The 14,681-nt window shown below is 48.8% G+C and overlaps 1 protein-coding gene across 2 annotated transcripts in view; it reads left to right on the top strand.

Moving 5' to 3' along the window:
* Window positions 1–9,643, top strand: part of RTN1 (reticulon 1) — a 91,080-nt gene extending 81,437 nt beyond the window's left edge. Inside the window, exons 5-7 of one of the 2 annotated variants that reach the window (XM_015423082.1) lie at window positions 884–930; window positions 4,099–4,157; window positions 9,007–9,643. In XM_015423082.1, coding sequence (XP_015278568.1) covers window positions 884–930; window positions 4,099–4,157; window positions 9,007–9,049 — 149 coding nt within the window. In that variant the 3' untranslated portion in view covers window positions 9,050–9,643. Of the gene's footprint in view, window positions 1–883; window positions 931–4,098; window positions 4,162–9,006 lie in introns of those variants that run through there. The other variant, XM_015423081.1, reaches the window with a different exon arrangement.
* The last annotated feature ends 5,038 nt before the right edge of the window (window positions 9,644–14,681 follow it).

Here is a 14,681-nt window from a genome sequence, read left to right on the forward strand (position 1 = left end):
CAGGTGGCGAAGGCGACCGAGCCTGGATGGCAGGAAGGCTTGCAAGGGAGGGAAGGATGCACAGGCGGGTGGGGGGCATGCAGATGTGGAGGTGGCAAGGAGAGCAGAAGGAGGGTCCCAGTGGCGGCCAGATGTGGCTGGGCATTGTCTGCCCACAGTTTCCCAAAACCTGGAACCGGCCCTGCCTCAGGGTCCTCTTTTTCCCAGGAGCAGCGTTTTGGGGAGATCCATGCGCTGCTTTGGGAAGGAAGGAGGCAGGAAATCCCTGCTCGAATCGTGTGCAAACAAGTATGACGGAGAGCACAGCAGCACTCCCCGTGACTCCAAGAATTCCCCAATCACCTCTTCATCACCCTTAAGTCACCCTCGATTTTACACTTTCCTTGGGAGCGGATCACAATTTGCATTGCGTGTGTATGGTTGGGGGTGTATGGTTAACACCAGGGGTCATTTCGTAGAAAAAGAGGTGCAGGAGCTCATTAGCATAGCTCATTAGCATAACATTTGCATATGCCACAACCCCTGACATCACCGGAAGTGTGTCAGAAGGCAACACCCACCGTTCAGGCCCCACTGGACTGTTTATGATTGCTAGCTATTGGGGGGGGGACCATGCAGATCTGTCCTCGCAGAGGAGGGAGAGCTTGTACCTGAATAAAACTTTGTCTTAAAGGTGCCACTGGACTGTTTTGGACCTGGGGGGTGGGGGGGCTCTGCAACTTACCTGGCTGCTTCTTGCTCTGACTGAGGGCTGCTGGGAGCAGGGGGTGGGGCTTGTTGCATGTGCCCGCCCCCTGGGCTCTTTACTGCTGGAGCTCCACTCCTGTGCGCTCCTGCAGGAAATGACCCCTGGTAAACACTCTTTCTTTTGCTTCCCCTCTAGCCGTGGTCTCAATGTTCACTCTACCTGTCGTATATGACAAGTACCAGGTACGTCTGAAAGCCCGTTGCATCGCTGTTGATAACACTCTAAACAATCCACCTTGGCCTGAGCTTGCCAGAGCTGGGAAGCTAAGCAGGGTTGGCTGGGGTCAGTACAGCGCATCGAAATCGCAGGAGGACATAGCCCCTCTGTACACTGTCTTGGTCAGGCCGCACCTGGAGTCCTGTGTGCAGCTCTGGAGGCCTCCCTTCAAAAAGGATGTGGGCAAAACCGAGAGGGTGCAGAAGAGAGCGACGAGGGTGATCAGGGGTCTGGAGACTGAGCCCTACGAGGAAAGGCTGAGGGCCCCGGGAATGTTTAGTTTGGAGAAGAGGAGACTGAGGGGGGGGACATGATGGCTCTCTTTAAATATCTGAAAGGCTGTCCTTTGGAGGAGGGCAAGGAGCTGTTCCAGTGGGCAGCAGAGGAGAGGACCCAAAGCCACGGGTTTAAATCACTTGCAGAAAGGGTATCGGCTGGATATTAGGAAAAACGTTTTCAGGGTCAGAGTGGTTCAAAGGTGGAATCAGCTGCCCAGGGAGGTGGCTAGCTCCCCTTCGCTGGCAGCTGTCAAGAAGAGGCTGGACGAATATTTGTCAGAGATGCTTTAGGCTGGTCCTGCATTGGGCAGGGGGTTGGACGAGATGGCCTGTATGGCCCCTTCCAACTCTATGATTCCATGATGGGAGACCACCAAGGAAGCCCAGGGGAACTATGCGGAGAAAGGCAACGGCAAACCACCTCTGCTTCCTCTCTTGCCTTGAAAACTCTGCGAGGGGTTGCCGTAAGTCAGTTGCAGCCAGACAGCACTTAATTGGTATTACATTACAGCCAATAATATTGAGGATTGACTCAGTCAAGAAAGCCCACAGTTTGCAAGACCCGATCAAGGGCCAGGCTGTTATGACGTTTTAGAGGTCATAAGGTGTCTGAAATGTCTGAAACGTCTCTTGCCTTAAAAGCAAGTCTAGCTCGCCATCTAGTGGTGCGCGACGCTAAGAGAGCTAGAACTTGTGTCTGCCAGACAATCTTAGGATCTCTTGGCTATACGACACGCAATGCTATGGAATAGTAATAATGATAATAAGCAACCAGGATTACATCATGCTGAGAGCATAGTGATGATACACTGCCAACATATCCACAAGAGGGGTCGGTCTGTCTGCACTGTGCATGCTTACTTTTCGCTACTGAAGAGGGGTGAAGGGTTTACTGAGGCAATACACACAGTAGGCAAATGTAAGGGGTGTGTGAGAAGCACCTGTTTGGCATTTGTGTCCTGAGCTGGCATCCCCCTGTAAGAGTTCCTAGCAGAGCAGCATTAGAAATATGCTCAGCGACGTTTGTTTTTTCCCTTGACCGTTTGTGCCAAGAGCCAGTTTGGTGTGGTGGTTAAGTGCGCGGACTCTAATCTGGGAGAACCGGGTTTGATTCTCCACTCCTCCACTTGCACCTGGCTGGATGACCTTGGGCAAGCCACAGTTCTCTTAGAGCTGTTCTTGAAAAAAAGAGCCGTTTCTGTCAAGAGCTCTCTCAGCCCCACCTACCTCACAGGGTGTCTGTTGTGGGGAGGGGAAGGGAAAGGAGTTTGTCAGCCGCTCTGAGACTCCTTTGGGTAGTGAAGGGCAGGGTATAAATCCAGTCTCCTCTTCTTCTTTTACCTCACAGGGTGTTTGTTGTGGGGAAGGGAAAGGAGTTTGTGAGCCACTCTGAGACTCCTTTGGGTAGTGAAGGGCAGGGTATAAATCCAGTCTCTTCTTCTTCCTCTTCTATTGTGCAAAGTGTGTCAAAGAGATATCAACAATGCCGTGCCCTCTTATTTATTTATTTATTTATCTTTGCACTTATATCTCGCCCTCCCCAGTGGGCTCAGGGCAGCTAACAGAGGCCAGATCATTAGTCTTGCCATAAGTAAAAACATATAAAAGCATAATAAAAACATCACTACTAAGACTAAAGTGCTCTATCCAATTACTAGTGTCCTAGATCCAAGATGGTATCCCCACGACTCGAGCTAGTATTCTCAGCATACATATCCAGTGGCGACGGCCTATCCAATCTTCTGTAATTCTAAGTTCTTCCTAGTTTAGATACTATATTTATTCAGAACCTAGCAGGTTGATTTGCTAGAGGCTATACCAGCATTAGAAGGTTTTGGTTAGTTTGAGCTCCGTCTTACAGGCCCTGCGGAACTGCTCAAGGTCCCACAGGGCCTGTAAGACGGAGCTCTTCCGCCAGGCTTTTGAGTAGGAGCTGTTGTATTTGAGTAATGGCTGGGCCTTTTATAGCACTTAGGAATGCTGTGATTGACTGCAGGCGTCGTTAGTAACCTAAGCTGTGGTGTGGCTTGGAAGTCGGGGTCCCATCCCCCTGTTCCGGGTGGGGGATCCCCCCCCCGCTCCCATTGCACACTACCACTCTGTGCAGCAGCAGGGAAAATATTTTAAACACCCTGCAGCGTTGCATGCTGTGCTCATATCACTTCCAGTAAAAACAAATGAGCCGGAAGTGACGTAAGGTAGCTCTAGGAACTGCTGGAAACAATATGAGTTGCAGGCCTCATACAAGGGATGGCCGTCAGCATGGTACTTTTGGTTACTAGTAATTGTGTACATGGCTGTCCGTGAGCCATGGAGTGAGTATCACTGGTTTAGGGCAGGGGTGGCGAACTCATTTGCTATGAGGGCCGGATCTGACAGAAATGAGACCTTGTTGGGCCGGGCCATGCGTGTCATAAAACGGAGATATAAACTTTTTAAAAGACACAAACACAAAGGGTGGGGTTTTTTTTACTTAAAATAAGAACACGCTTAAAACATTAGCTCTGTCAGCTGCAAACCTACTTTTGATATATTGACATTCGCCACAGAAATCCCATGCTCAGAGTTCTGAGTCTAGGACCCAGGTTAAAACACGAAATGGGTGAGCGATTAATTTAGTCTGGCGAAGCAAGCTATGATGCAGCAGCAGCAGAACTGGAAGCAGGAGATGGCCAGTTCCACTGCAGGCCTGATGGAAGCCCTCCGGGGGCCTGATCCGGCCCCCGGGCCACATATTTGACACCCCTGGTTTAGGGAACATAGCCAGAGGTGCATCAGTTCTGTGAGCTGCCCCTGTGAACTCTTCTACTAATCTGATTTATCTAATTTCATTCCCCCCCCTTTTCTCCCCCCCAGGCACAGATTGACCAGTACTTGGGGCTCGTGAGGACCCACGTAAATACCGTTGTGGCAAAGTGAGTCTAAGAAAAAACTTCCTTGGAGGGGCTGAGGCCATTCTGGAGGCATCCAACGCCCCTTCGGGGTTTTATTTATGTATTTATTTATTTATTTATTTTTCATATTTGTATTCCGCCCTCCCCAGTGGGCTCAGGGCGGCTAACAAGGGCAGGCCATTAGCCATGCCATATATGAAACATATAAAAACATAATAAAACATCCAGCATTAAAACCACACTACTCAATCCGTTACTAATGTCCTAAATCCAAGATGGTAACTCCACAGTTCCAGATGGTACTCCCCTGATGTACGTGTCCAATGACGACGGCATCAGATCTTCTACTGTTTCCCGGTTCTTCCTCGGGCCTCGTCGCTGCATCCTTTAAGATACATTGACAGTGGTGGTATAATGGGGCGGCGGCTCCTACTCAAAGGCCTGGCGGAAGAGCTCCGTCTTGCAGGCCCTGCGGAACTGCATAAGGAAAGCTGCATTTTCCAGTGCAGCCTGCAGTATGGACCCCTGCCTAGGATTGCCAAGTCTCCAGCGGTTGCAGGAGACCTCCCCGCCCCCTGGCTGCCGTCCCCACAGCTGTTCGACAGGGTGGCAGAGGAAAAATTAGAAAGGGAATGTCACCTCTGGTGCCAAACCGGAAGTGACATCACCGCATCAGTGTGATGCTCTAGGATCCCCTCAACATTTGTGCGGAGATCCTGGAGCCTCACGGTGACACAGTGACGTCACTTCTGTTTTGCACCAGAAGCAGTGTTGTGCCATTGGCACAGCGATTCTTTCCCCCACGTACTGGCTCCTTTCCCTCTCCCGCTGGTCGCTAACCAGTGGCAACCTGCCCATTACCAAGCTCGGCACAGTTAAATGATATACTGAGCACTTATATAGTGCTTTCAGTGTTCAAAGCGCTTTACAAGAAGATTTTTTTGTTGTAATCGTAACAATATCATTACCTTCCGGGAAGGGGGGGGGGGAGCTGGTTTAGCAGGGCTTGTTTGAGGATATTCCGTCACACCAGCTGAATGATGCCATCGGGGAATAAACTGAGCTCTTGCAGTTCCATGGGGAGCTGAATCCAAGCCCAGGTGGTAGTGGCAAGGGTCCAGGAGGCTACTGGTCTAGGCTATGCCTGTTAACGCCTCCTATCACACCTCCTGCCATGCCTCCAGCCTCTGGCCCTGCTGGTGGACCTCCTGATGGCACCTGGGTTTTGGCCTCTGTGTGACACGGAGTGTTGGAATGGAGGGGCCACTGGCCTGATCCATAAGAACATAAGAACATAAGAGATGCCAATGTTGGATCAGGCCAAAGGCCCATCCAGTCCAACACTCTGTGTCACACAGTGGCCAGAAATACCAGTGCCATCAGGAGGTCCAGCAGTGGGGCCAGGACATTAGAAGCCCTCCCACTGTTGACCCCCCCCCCAAGCTTACTTAGGAGCCTTTGATCCAACATGGCTTCTCTCATTTTCCTATGTCTGGGGCAGTGATGCTCTGTATTCTTGGTGCTTTTGGGGGTGTGGAGTTTTGGCCAAACTGGTGGACCTCCTGATGGCCCCTGGGTTTTGGCCTCTGTGTGACACGGAGTGTTGGAATGGAGGGTCCACTGGCCTGATCCATAAGAACATGAGAACATAAGAGATGCCAATGTTGGATCAGGCCAATGGCCCAGCCAGTCCAACACTCTGTATCACACAGTGGCCAGAAATACCAGTGCCATCAGGAGGTCCACCAGTGGGGCCATGACATTAGAAGCCCTCCCACTGTTGACCCCCCCAAGCTTACTTAGGAGCCTTTGATCCAACATGGCTTCTCTCATTTTCCTATGTCTGGGGCAGTGATGCTCTGTATTCTTGGTGCTTGTGGGGGTCTGGAGTTTTGGCCAAACTGGTGGACCTCCTGATGGCACCTGGGTTTTGGGCACTGTGTGACACGGAGTGCTGGAATGGAGGGGCCATTGGCCTGATCCAACATGGCTTCTCTTATGTTTTTATGTCTGGGGCAGTGATGCTCTGTATTTGTGGTGCTTGGGGGCCCACAGTGGGAGGGCTTCTGGAGTTCTGGACCCACTGGCCAACCTCCTGATGGCCCCTGGGTTTTGGCCACTGTGTGACATGGAGTGTTGGAATGAAGGGGCCATTGTCCTGATCCAAAATTGCTTTTCTTATGTTCTTATGTCTGGGGCAGTGATGCTCTGTATTCTTGGTGCTTGGGGGGCAACAGTGGGAGGGCTTCTGGAGTTCCGGCCCCGCTGGTGGACCTCCTGATGGCCCCTGGGTTTTGGCCACTGTGTGACACAGAGTGTTGGACTGGAGGAGAACATAAGAACATAAGAACATAAGAGACGCCAATGTTGGATCAGGCCAAAGGCCCATCCAGTCCAACACTCTGTGTCACACAGTGGCCAGAAATACCAGTGCCATCAGGAGGTCCACCAGTGGGGCCAGGACATTAGAAGCCCTCCCACTGTTGACCCCCCCCCCAAGCACCAAAAAGAAAAAGCATCACTTGCCCCAGAGCCCCTAGCTATACCTTGTGGCTAATAGCCACTGATGGACCTCTGCTCCATATGCTTATCTAATTCCCTTTTGAAGCCGTCCATGCTTGTAGCACCCACCACTTCCTGTGGCAGTGAATTCCATGTGTTAATCACTCTTTGGGTGAAGAAGTACTTCCTTTTATCCGTTCTAACCCGACCGCTCTGCAGTTTCATGGAGTGCCCACGAGTTCTTGTATTGTGAGAAAGGGAGAAAGGGAGCCACTGGCCTGATCCAACATGGCTTCTCTTACATTCTTAACAAGGAGCTAGTCCTCTGCATCTCACACATCGAGGCACTCTCTTCCTGGCAGAGCAGAGAAAACCCAGGAGTGACTGAGCCACCGTGACAAACCTCCCTCACGTTCTCTGCATATCAGGGCAGCTTCTTGAAAGGAGCCACTGGGGTTTCCAAACAGGCAGAGCCTGGCTGCTTTTCACACAACCAACATCATTGGTGAGAGCAAAAACTGACAAAAATGATGGATCCCTGTTTGCCTTTAGGAGGTAAACTGCTAGCACAATGCTGCCCCAGCTTGGATCGGGGCCATGCGGGGAGGCGAGAGAAGAGTTGGGCCTGGCATTGCAATAGCCTTCATTTTATTTATTTATTTACATTTTTGAATTGCCTAATCCCCATGATTGTGGGGCTCTAGGTGATGTAGATTTGAAAACAATAAAAACCATTATCAAAACATGTAATTCATACATTAAGGTCAAGTGAAGAAGTTTTATAGTTCCCTCCCATTTCTGGCCTGTGGGTACTTTATGGGCACTGGGGTGGGGGAGTAGACCCTTCAAAGGACTGGGATCCAGGTAGGGTGCCAGCCAAGATGCAAGCCGTCGCTGCCCTCAACTAAACGCCTGGCAGAACATCTCTGCCTTACAGGCCCTGCAGAATTGTATGAGATCAGGGGTCATTTAGTAGAAAAAGAGGTGCAGGAGCTCATTAGCATAATTTATTTGCATATGCCACACCCCCTGGCATCACCAGACGTGTGTCAGAAGGCAACACCCACCGCTCAGGCTCCACTGGACTGTTTTGGATTGCTAGCTATTGGGGGGGGGGAGTGTAGATCTGTCCTCGCAGAGGAGGGAGAGCTTGTACCTGAATAAAACCTGGTCTTAAAGGTGCCACTGGACTGTTTTGGACCGGGGGGGCGGGCAGGCAGGGCTCTGCAACTTACCTGGCTGCTTCTTGCTCTGACTGAGGGCTGCTGGGAGCAAGGGACGGGGCTTGTTGCATGTGCCCACCCCCTGGGCTCTTTACTGCCGGGGCTCCACTCCTGTGTGCTCCTGCAGGAAATGACCCCTGCATGAGATCCTGCAGGGCCCTGATGTTATTTGACAGAGAGTTCCACCGGGCCAGGGCCAAGAAGGCCTTGACCCTGGTTGAGGACAGCCAGATTTCTCTAGGGCTGGAGACCACCAGCAGATTGTTCTGTGAAGAGTGTCAATGCTCTCCCGGAGGTATGCTAAATGAATTCAGATCCCTCTGTGAAACTGTATTGGGGAAGGGGTAGCGTACCTTCTGTAGAAGAACAGAGATCTGAGATCTTCCTCACGGTCATTTGTGGGTCAGGGAGGGGCTGTGGCTCAGTGGCAGAGCATCTGCTTGGCATACAGAAGGTCTCAGGTTCAATCCCCGGCATCTCCAGTGAAGAGATCTGGCAGTAGGTGATATGAAAGACCTCTGCCTGAGACATAAGAACCTAAGAGAAGCCAGTGTTGGATCAGGCCAATGGCCCATCCCGTCCAACACTCTGTCACACAGTGGCCAAAAATACCAGGTGCCGTCAGGAGGTCCACCGATGGGGCCAGGACACTAGAAGCCCTCCCACTGTTGGAGAGCAGCTGTCTGAGTAGACAATACTGACTTTGATGGACCAAGGGTCTGATTCAGTAGAAGTCATGTCTTCAGACAGATGGGATAGTTTGTCAGAGGCTTTGCAGATTTTGTTCCTGGCACGATCCGCCACTACAGCTCCTGCTTCAAGCCTCTTCAGCCTTCCCTACCTCTCAGCTCAGGGGGTAACTAGTTTGGGGGAGGTGTTCAGGTTTTGAAACGAGGCAAGGCTGTGCTTTTTCTCACGTGACGGGCAACGTTCAGACCAGAGGGCCAAACCAGATGTGACAGCAGCCACCGCGGTTGCTGTGACGTCTATCTTGGCCCTTAGTATTCTTGACGGAAAGAAGCGATAAAAAAAGAAGTCACTTTCTAGGGAAGGAAATAAATCAGTGTCATGGAACAGCTTGGGTGATAGCATGTGTAATTATTATATTTTTTTTCCCTGCTTGTAATTCCATTTATCACTTGTAGGATCCAAGCAAAAATCCCAGGTGCAAAGAGGAAGGCTGAGTAGAGGCGGCAGCGAGGATTTGTCGGCTCACAAGAATGAATGATGAGGGAGTCTGGGACGAAAACAGCCCTGTTCTTACTTTTTACCGGATAACTTATTGTTCCTTTCTCTCTCATTCTCACTGTCTCCGGGTGAAGACAGATGTGGTTTCAGAGCATGTCCTTTAGCTGGGAAGGGGGTCAGTCTGGCTTCCTCCTCGCACCACAGCTGAAATGACTGACATGTGCTCGTGATCCATCCACTGGCCCAGTTTATCACTCGCCCTTCTCCGATGCTTCAGAAAGGTCATCCACAAAAGGGCCTGGTGAACGTTCATGTGTTTCTCTGGTCATTTTTCACCTTATTATTAAATTTTAAGTACCAGATTGCCCGGGAATCAGGGATGGGAAAAGGTTTGGGGCGCTGGCCAATCAGTACTGTGCGCCCAGCCAATTTTTGCTTCAAGCTTCCAGAACGATCAGGCATCTCTGTCCTCACCTCCCTGAGGGAAGGTACTTTTGGACTATACTGTAGCAAGGGTGTTTCTAGAACATCCCTCCCCACACAATGTTACATCTGTCTTCACCCGTTTTCTTCCCTCCCTCCCTCCCTCCCTCCCTCCACCACAATCTCGGGAGATGTGAAACAGTGAAGCAGCCGTCTGTCTTTCCTCTTCTACTGTTTCTGTAACTCTCTAGACTTCTTCTGCAATCACGTGTGTCAGGCACTAAAGTATAGTAAAGAGAAAAAAAAAGTATCCTAGGTGTGGTTCTTGTGTTGCTTCTCAAGTGCATGATGGTGAGAGCCTAATTTTTAAAAAAGAAAGAATATTATTGAACTTTCTCCTTTTTTATTTTCTAGTGCTTCTACTACTATGACTACTATGACAATTTCTTCTATCGGCTTTGCTTCGATAACTTTTAATGTTCCTTGTGGCTACGGGCTTTCCTCTGTTTCGTGCACTGATGCCGTTTGCTTCTTCATCCACTGGGTTCGCTGGTTGGGGTCCTCTTTACTATCTATCCTAGAACCGTAGACTTGACGTCTTTGCGTGTGTTTTCTTTTTTTTTTCCCCCAGCACAAATGAAAGAGCAATGGGTACTTATACGGTATGGTCCATTTTGTATAACTCTCTGTCTCTCTCTCTCTCAAGAAGGAAAAAAAAGAGAAAAGAATGAACAAAAACATCAAACCAACCAAGCCACCCGGTACTTTTCTTTTTTTTTCTTGTTTTTGGTCGTCAAGGGATCGACAGGCTGATTTACATGTATGGGAACTGAAGGCTTCCGGCTTGTTTCATGTATCACAAATTTGTATGATGTTCTCTGTAGGACTTAATTATGGACTCTGAATATTTGCACTTATGTACTTGATACCGAATGCAGAAATAAATGTTATTAAATGTTAACACGGGAAGTTCTCACTTTTTGCTGTTTCGATCACAATTGTATCGCCCCTTTTTAACGTATTTTTTAATTTCTGTTATTTATAGTCCACCTTTCTCACCAGGAGTCAAGGTGTACTGGCGCCGCTTCCCCGAGAGGCACGGGCTGGGATCCAGGAGGGCAGATCACAGGCAAGGCTGTAGAGAGTAACCAAAGTCCAGTCCAAACGTCAGGGGTTCCAGAGAGCAGGTTTACCAAAGTCCAGTCTAGGGTCAAGGAGTTCCAGGCAGCAAGTCCAAGTCCAGGGCCGAGAGAGCTCTTGACAGAAACGGCTCTTTTTCAAGAACAGCTCTTATCATAACTACCAGTAAAACAGTAAATCACCGTGTACAAATAAACAATATAAGTTGATTTTTATCTGCAATGTTTTAGAATTCAATTATCAACAAAATTACAACCATAACACTATAATATGCAATATAAAGCTCAGCAGTACATATAGAATACTACAGTACTAGTTTTAGACAAACGACGGAGTTCTAGTACACTGTCCGTTTGCGAGTCCTTCTTCAGGTTTGTCATTCTGTACTTATATCTTCATTAGAATGAAGTGCTGCAAGCCATATTTCAAAATGTTAATGCTTATACAATTTTTGATGTACGCTACCACGCTTATTCTGGTGACTGGGGAGCTCCTATAGCAAGCTCTAATGTGACAGGGTCTACAGTATATAATAATTGGCTAAGCTTCATTCTAATGAAGATATAAGTACAGAATGACAAACCTGAAGGAGGACTCGCAAACGGACAGTGTACTAGAACTCCGTCGTTTGTCTAAAACTAGTACTGTAGTATTCTATATGTACTGCTAAGCTTTATATTGCATATTATAGTGTTATGGTTGTAATTTTGTTGATAATTGAATTCTAAAACATTGCAGATAAAAATCAACTTATATTGTTTATTTGTACATGGTGATTTACTGTTTTACTGGTTACATTACACCGTGGTCCTGTTTGTTGTAACTTATCAGAACTACGGCTTGCCCAAGGTCATCCAGCAGCTGCGAGTGGAGGAGTGGGGAATCAAACCCGGTTCTCCCAGATGAGAGTCCGCGCACGTAACCAGTACACCAAACTGGAAACATCTTGATGGCACATAACACCCACAATGGTAGTGTCCTCTCTGCATCACACTGTTGCTACCAATGCTCTGGGTTCTAATTTATTTATTAAAAATTATGCTGCTGTTTCACCCGATCAGGTTCCCTAAGGCAGTGCACATAAAAACATTAGAACGATGAAAGCAAAATTTAAACATGTAAAATAATTCCATAAAAACAGACAGTATCAGAACGAAGGAGGAAGGCCAATAATGGTTCTAAAGGGGGGGGGGTGTTTAAAGAACAAGTCTTTTCTCCTTTAAAATGCCGATAGAAGAACAGAGGAGCAAGTTCTAAATAGTGAAATGAAGTGGAAGTTGAAGGGTTAACCGCTCTCTCCCTTCCTTGCATAGCCCAGAGGCAAACTGAGGCTTCCCGTACCTGCAGTTTCCATACTATGGAGAGAACAAAAGGCATGATCTTCTGGCTGAGGGACGAGGTGTCAATATTCCTGGCGGACGAGAAGTTCTCCTTGGCAGCACTATAGAGGTGGTTGACGTCCTTCAGAAAAATCCGCTTCTCGCTGTTTGGGAAGGATCAGTAAGGCAATTACAAATAGTACTAGCAGCAACTGCAAACAATGCTAGCACTGAGGGCAGAATCAACGCAGGCTTCCAGAATCCAAGAAAGTCAGGGACCGACAGGCGGCTTTTACAAAGTCTCTGCATTCAGTCCCATAAGACAGTCAGTTATACATGAGCCCCCAACTACAATCGGTGCTTTTCAGTTGTCAGAACCAGCGTTCCCTCTAAGCTGTGGAGTCTTGTGAGCAAGGTTTCTACTTTGTGAGTTGCTGGCATTCAAGTTGTGAGCGAGTGATTCAGCTACTGCCTAACGTAGTTTGCTCTGGAGCCCTCCTCCCTGAGCGAAGACAAAAATGTGTGAGCCGGAGGCTAAAACACTGTGAGCTAGCTCACACTAACTCAGCTTAGAGGGAACACTGGTCAGAACCCCCTGTGCATTCCAGGTGGCTGACCGACCTCGTCATTCTGCATGGTTGTTTGTATCCGTACAGCGGAACAGAACCACAGAATTATTTTATCGAAACCCAAACAGTGTTGGAGACTCTTTATCACAGCAGGGCATTTATACATGAACGTCATTCCCTGTGTGTGAATTCTCACGTGTGAATTCTTGGATGCTAAATATGACCTGACTTATCCCTAAAGCTTTTCCCTACTTTTTTTTTTTTAAACGTTGTGTTTATTTCAAATTTCCCCAAAAGTACAGTAATATCATACAGTGCCAATGCAGGACATAGTGTTAACCAAACAAACCCCCCCTGCCTGAATGCAATAATCAAACAGTCCTATGGTTGCAAACAGTGTGGAATTAAACTAGTGTTACAATTCAGTGTCATGACAGTTTGAAAGGATATAAATACAGTTGTTTGATCCATGTTGACTAGTATTTATGAGAAGCCTTAATCTGCAAGTTATAGAATACCCGATAGCTTATCAGAGTACACCTCAGGGGGACAAGAGGCCGTATGGTTGTCAAATTCTGTGAGATACTGGACAACAGGGAACCAGAGCTTCACTTACACAGATGTCTAATACCCGCCTCCTCCATATTTTAACATTTAGACGATTTGACAGTTCTGTGGACTCCATGGTGTTGAGGGAAAGTATCTAACAGAGTGGATGGCTTCGGTGTCATGAAGCACCACCAAGACTAAGAGAGTCCTTGGCCTTGGTGTCAAAGATGTTTCTCGGGTCTCACTGAAGATGTCTCCTCTGCCTTGGGCTGGTAGCGTACCTGTTCCTCCAACTCCATATGAGTTAGAGTTGCCAATACAATTCTCTGGTATGACCTGTTAGGTCAGGTAATACTGTATTAAAGGTAAAGGTAAAGGTTCCCTTGCTCGAAAGCCAGTCGAATGCGACTCTAGGGTTGCGGTGCTCATCTCCGTTTCAAAGCCGAAGACGTTTCCGTGGTCATGTGGCCGGCATGACTAAACACCGAGGCGCACGGAACGCTGTTACCTTCCCACTGAAGTGGTCCCTATTTATCTACTTGCAATTTCTTGCTTTCGAACTGCTAGGTTGGCAGGAGCTGGAACTAGAGACGGGAGCTCACTCCGTCTTGCGGCACCCGGGTCTCGAACTGCTGAACTACTGACCTTCCACCGCCTGCAGTTCAGCGTCTTAACCACTTGAGCCACCGCAGCTCCTGTTAATAGCACTCAGAGTGTTTTTAGTAGCAGTAGGTTAAGATAAAGCTAATCTGTTGTCTTGGGAGTGGTCCTTGCTGCTCTCTGTCATCCAAATCACTGGTGGCCTGAAGCATAGCGGAGGCCATCAGGGTAATAAATGTCTGGTCAGCAAATTCCGGTGCTCTTGGGCCGGGGGAAGTGCGGTGGGCCTAGGTGGGGTTTTAAGGGATGGACACAGAGAAACAGAGCGGCTCGGCGCCCTTCCAGCCTACGGCCCATCCCAATGGTGGCTGGCAGTGGGGCCAGGATGAAGAACCCTCCTCCGCAGGCCCGTAGCTAACATGGGGCCCACGGGGCCCGGCCCCCTTGCGTTTCTTCTGGGCCCCCTCCCTCCGGGGCTGCCCCCAAAGTGCTCCAACGTACCACCTGCACTGTACTTCCATTTAATTAGCTGGCGCCCCCCCAAGGCCCCCTCCCAAAGAATTCCCTAGCTACGGGGCTGCTCCTCCGTCACTGGTGCTGTTTAACGCCAGGTCTATTAATAACAAAGTTACAACCCTTCGGGATTTTGTACAAGAACAACTGTTGCGCGCTGCGTGTAGCACAGCGTGTCTACTTCTAGCCAGCAGCAGTCAGCCACCAGGACTGTTTCAGCCACTCCCAACTCACCAGCCACTCACCAGCACTCAGCTGCAGAGTAAGCTCTGTATAGCACCACACAAGACAGTCCTGTGGTAAACTATATACAGAATTTATTTACAATATTTACAGTCCTCAGACAAAGTGCTCCGCCAATCACCATTACACGAGAAGAGAATGAACAGGGCAGCACTTGTCCAGTTATATACAGACACTGACCAATCAGCTAAGTGCTGACTCATTGTCACTGACCTCATCCTCTATCAGGACCAAACCGGTCAGGACCAGTTACCAGCAGCTTGCCTGCTGACACAT

The sequence above is a fragment of the Gekko japonicus genome, unplaced genomic scaffold (assembly GCF_001447785.1).
Source record: "Gekko japonicus isolate JY-2015 unplaced genomic scaffold, Gekko_japonicus_V1.1 scaffold345, whole genome shotgun sequence".
NCBI lineage: Eukaryota > Metazoa > Chordata > Lepidosauria > Squamata > Gekkonidae > Gekko > Gekko japonicus.